Source organism: Mobula hypostoma, unplaced genomic scaffold, assembly GCF_963921235.1.
Source record: "Mobula hypostoma unplaced genomic scaffold, sMobHyp1.1 scaffold_36, whole genome shotgun sequence".
Taxonomy (NCBI): Eukaryota; Metazoa; Chordata; class Chondrichthyes; order Myliobatiformes; family Myliobatidae; genus Mobula; species Mobula hypostoma.
Window position 1 is genome coordinate 3,593,420 of NW_026948187.1, and position 4,795 is coordinate 3,598,214.

Genomic DNA, 4,795 nt, shown 5'->3' on the forward strand with positions numbered 1-4,795 from the left:
GTGCAAAAGGGGTTAACTGGATCTGTCATTTCATTAAATGCCAATATCGTCATTTCCACGGAGAGTTCAGGCGTCAGAAGGGAGTTCCCCTCTCCTATTAATAAGCATCGGAATCACTGAGTTCTCACTGAACAGCCGCTCCGGCACTCACAGCGGTTCGCCGATCCACACAGCGGGACAGAGAGAGCACACTCTGCGGAAGGAAGATATGCTGGTTCCGTAATGGATCAGAGTCCGGGAACAGCATCGTGGAATACGGCAGAAAATCCTAAGAATGTCTTCTGGGCTACAGAATATGTCTTTGCGAAGTATGAATGGATGACCTTGGATTTTCGAATCGCGCACGCATTAAAAGTCATTCAAGTGATTTACTACCCTGGTCTGGCTATCATTGCTCTTCCCGGTGAGTGTCTGTTCAAAGCTCAACTATACAACAATATTTAACTGCTTTCTAATGTTTATCACCCATTTGAAATTATTGCTACTGTTGCACACTGCAGGTAAGAAATCTGCAAAGGTTCAGATTCTACCACGATGCTCTTCACTGTGGCTCTTGTAATTGTGCGGCTGTAAGGGCCATTGATCCAATCGGTAAATCCGTTCAATCGTTGCTCACATCAGTTCATGAAGGTGGCTATGATATTTTGCCGCTGGAAGCGTTGATTCCTTTCAGTCGCTCCATCTTCCGTTCGAAAATATCGGGTTTTGAATCAAGTTGCTTCCTCTCCTCGTGTTTGCAACGGAATATAATTTGACTTCTAAGTGCGCATCATTCTCGCAGACAACCGGTCTGACTATCCACTACCCGCCAACGTCACTGCGCACCCAGCGCCGCCCAGCTTCGTACGTGCCTGACACGTCATCGAACTGAACATTCCGCCTTCCCACTTCTCCCAGAACCGACTGTCTATTCTAAAACTCCCGGACTGTCCAGGGAATCCGTGGTCCTTTCCTGACGGTTCACCACTGGCATTCGTCCCGCTGCAGCTCCATCTCCGCATTATCGGAATTTGTCAGCAAATGTCTGAATTGTTTCACCTCTGCCCTCTCCTGTGGTAATTCACGTGATTTAAAACAGTCCTTCGTTCGCTTTTCAAATGTCACTCTGAGGTTTTCGCCGAATTGGGTTATAATGATGATAAAGAGAGACGGCTCATTGTCTGTCTTCTTCTGAGAGGAGTTACATTATGGTGGATATTCCCGTCTCTACTGTTCTCTAGTCATTTCAAACAATATTCATCTGAATAACACTGTGCAGCAGAAAATGTAGTTGTCTGTATGGATTGAATTCTGCAATACCGTTCGCAGTTCAGAATTCTTCCTTGACTTCCAGTGGCATTTTATTCAAAACAAAAAGGAAAGAGATCTCATTTTTACTATTTTATCGTTAAAGTCTCCTCACAATCATTCGCTCTCCTCTGACGATCCACCTCCAATCGATATCTGCATCGGATTTGACTCTATGATTGGAACTTAACAATTATAAAATGCCATTGTCCTTTCTGTGAGTTTTATTTTTGAATTTTTGACCAGTGAAAATTGACTGTGATCTCAGTAATTTAGAGTTGTCCTGGTACAAAACCGATTCCATTCTCCGATTGAAATTCAAAACCATCCACAACTGATGATTTTATTATCGTCGGCGTTTACATTTGACTGTCAACTCGGTCAGTGTTCTGAAACGACAGAAACTAAACAAAAAATCTGCGCACTGAAAGATTACGAACAGATCATGAGATTCTGACAGCGACGCATTGCTTTGGGGATAAAAGAGGGTCATTATTGCAGGGAGGCATTTGTTTTTACCACGAATAAAATAAAATGCAAAGGAATGGAGGAAAATCTCTTTAATAAGGGCAGGAGGATCTGAAGGGGATACGGAACCGCGGAGGAAAAAAATCAAAGGAATATCATTTGCCCAGTTACCTTCCGGCTTCTGAACATAGCATCGGCTGCAGCAAAACCAGGTCTCCCGCTGAACGTGTCAGAGAGTCGACCAGCTTCTCCGAGCTTTAGGTCAGCGGATTCAAAACGGTTAATGGGTTGTGTGAAACTTGGATGGATCGCGCTGCTCGGAATTACTCGCACATTGAGTGAATTCATCGGAACTACTGCTGACAGGATGACCAGTGACAGTATTTTATAAATAGCGAGGATGCCCGAGACCTTTCCACCGTACCGTAGTAATTCTGTGTATTCCACTGTACTGCTGCCGCACAAAACGGAACTGATCTCTTGACTTAAGATGGTGACGTTCAATCTGAATCTGATATGGGTGTCAGTTGTCGACTAAGAGTGGGAAGGGGTCAGGGTGAGAGAGTCGTAGTTGGGAAAAGTGGAAGGGAGAGGGAAGCACCGGGGAGACATTCTGTAATTGACAATAATTTTCAACGTCATTTTCTTCCGCCATATTTGCAACCTGGTTCTCCGCTCTACGTTGACAATACGGTATTGTGCAAAACGCTTAGTCTACCTAACTATAAATCTGTTTGCCAAAGACTTTTGCAGAGTAGCGTATAACGATCAGAGGAGGGAGTCTGCCCTTGATCTAAACAGTTATTGTTGAGGAAATTTATCTAATGGAATTTAAGTTTCTGTAGATTTCGTATTTGAAGTACCATTTGCATCTTTCCCCTCAACATATACAAAGTTACCAATTACCAGTGATCGTTATCTGTGTTATTCACTGATGTTTCCTGTGTGACATCGGCCCCAAAATATTGCGGTTGATTTTTCACTGATTTCACTTACGATTTGACTCTAATCATTGATTTTCTTGATAGACTACCCGAGGAGCATTTATTCACTCATGTGACTAGACACAGAGAACAAATCCGATAAATTGTATGATAATAGAGAACGCTTCCGGATGTGTCTCCACTGATTGTGTTTTATGCTTCTTGCAGTGAACCTGGTGACGATTTTAATCCTGTCCAGAGGAAAGTGCGGTCTCTCCAGAGTTGTCACTCGCTACCTAGTTGCCATGGCAGCGGCCGATCTTATGGTTGTTGTCCTGGACCTGATATTGAGCAAGATTCCGAATATTTACGCGCCAATTGAACTTCTCATCTGGGCTGCGGACACACCAATGTGTCAAATCCACACCGTCCTGCTTTACGCCGCCACCGATTGTTCGGTCTGGTTCACCGTCACTTTCACATTTGACCGGTTTGTGGCCATTTGTTGCCAGAAGCTGAAAACAAAATATTGCACCGGGAGAACGGCGGCTGTGATTCTGGGGACAGTGACTGCGATCAGCTGTTTAAGGAACATTTACTGGTATTTTCGACTCTCGGGGTATTATGCAGCGCTGATTGCTCCATTTATTTGTGTAGATACCGCAGATTATGTGTCTTTATTTGTCGCAATGTCAATTGACTTATTTCATTACCTTCTCACTCCTGTAATCCCATTCCTGCTGGTCCTCCTGACGAATGCATTAACCATCCGGTACGTTTTAGTCACCAGCAGAGGGCGCAGGAGACTCCGGCGTGCTGACAAGGGACAGAGTGCCAGAGACCCGGAGATGGAGAGCCGCAGGAAATCACTCGTTTTACTGCTGATCATCTCTGGCAATTTCGTCCTGCTGTGGGCACCGTTCACTGTGCATTCTGCTTGGAACCGACTGTCTGCTTTCTCTGCCGTGACGCTTCCTGCTGATTCTCTGCGAGGACTGGGCTCGATGCTGCAGATTCTGAGCTGCTGCACAAACACGGCTTTTTACGCCGTCACCCAGACCAAGTTCAGGGAGCAACTGAAGGACGCGATAAAACATCCCCTGGCTCTCATTGCTGCAAGGATGTCATGAATTAGTGATGTTTCCCTGCCTGGCCCAAATAATTCACCACCCATTGCAGGCAATCTCTGCACCAATGGAGTCAGGCGTTCTCCTTGTTCATTTCATTCCTCGCCAGCATGATTTCTCGCTCTGGTTCACTGACGATCATTTTAATCTTTTTTTCCTGCATTTACCAGTTTATATCCCCCCTCTCTTCCCCAGTGGAACGACCTATATTTGTTAGTGTAGATCAGCGCCATCGTTGTGACCTACAGTTCTGTTCTCCTGTTCCAGCCGCACTGCTCCGCTCCAGCGTGAAATCTCTCCTGTGTTCCCGAAACTTCTCCCGTTTAACAGTGAATGCGAACGGTCCGGTTCACCCAGCTCGCAGGTCATACTGGAAATTAGCTCTTGTCCCGGGTATCGCTCTGATAAATCCTAGCTTTCCAGAAACATCATGCAATCACAATGTTAAGAGAAGTTTGAAAAATCGATGTTAGTGGTGAGGAAATGCGAATGCCAATCCGCAATGTGGGGTGCAGATTCTCTCGTTTTTTTTTAGTATTACCTTGTCAGCAGCGGCATCCGAGGACAGACATGTCGAGGGATTTGCATTGCATTTGCAGTCTCTCCCGACAGGGCTATTGCAGGGCCTGGGTAAAAGAACAGGTGTTGGTACAGATCTTCCAGCTTTTTCTGTCTTTCCCAGCTGCATTGTTCGTTTTTACGGTACTGTGTGGTGACAAAATTAACAATATTTTTTTAGAGCACGACCGCTATCAGGTTTTATCGAACGCGGCTGGTTGAAGAGAGCCGAAACTCTACGGGTTGCCGCCATCATAGAGGTCGGATCAGACCGAAACTGTATCACTGAATGTGTCTCTCTGAGCAGAGAGGAAGGAGAACTGACCGAGGAACTGTTTTCTGGAAAAGATCAGGAACGCGCGAGTAAAGCTACAGAGTACAGCAAACACATAACTACAGGCTCGGGCAGGTCTTCTGCTCTGCTGATAACAT

The 4,795-nt window shown here is 45.4% G+C and overlaps 1 protein-coding gene across 1 annotated transcript; it reads left to right on the forward strand.

Annotated features, from left to right (window-relative positions):
• Positions 1-222: 222 nt before the first annotated feature.
• Positions 223-4,219, forward strand: LOC134341657 (probable G-protein coupled receptor 139). Its single transcript, XM_063039568.1, has 2 exons — positions 223-403; positions 2,907-4,219. The coding sequence occupies exons 1-2, from the start codon at positions 223-225 to the stop codon at positions 3,806-3,808; spliced, it is 1,083 nt and encodes a 360-aa protein (XP_062895638.1). The 3' UTR covers positions 3,809-4,219.
• The last annotated feature ends 576 nt before the right edge of the window (positions 4,220-4,795 follow it).

Excerpts from the sequence above, each read along its gene's own strand:
- LOC134341657 (XM_063039568.1), top strand. The coding sequence starts at position 223 with ATGGATCAGAGTCCGGGAACAGCATCGTGGAATACGGCAGAAAATCCT. Across the intron at positions 404-2,906 it reads GGCTATCATTGCTCTTCCCG|TGAACCTGGTGACGATTTTA; the intron begins GTGAGTGTCTGT and ends TGCTTCTTGCAG.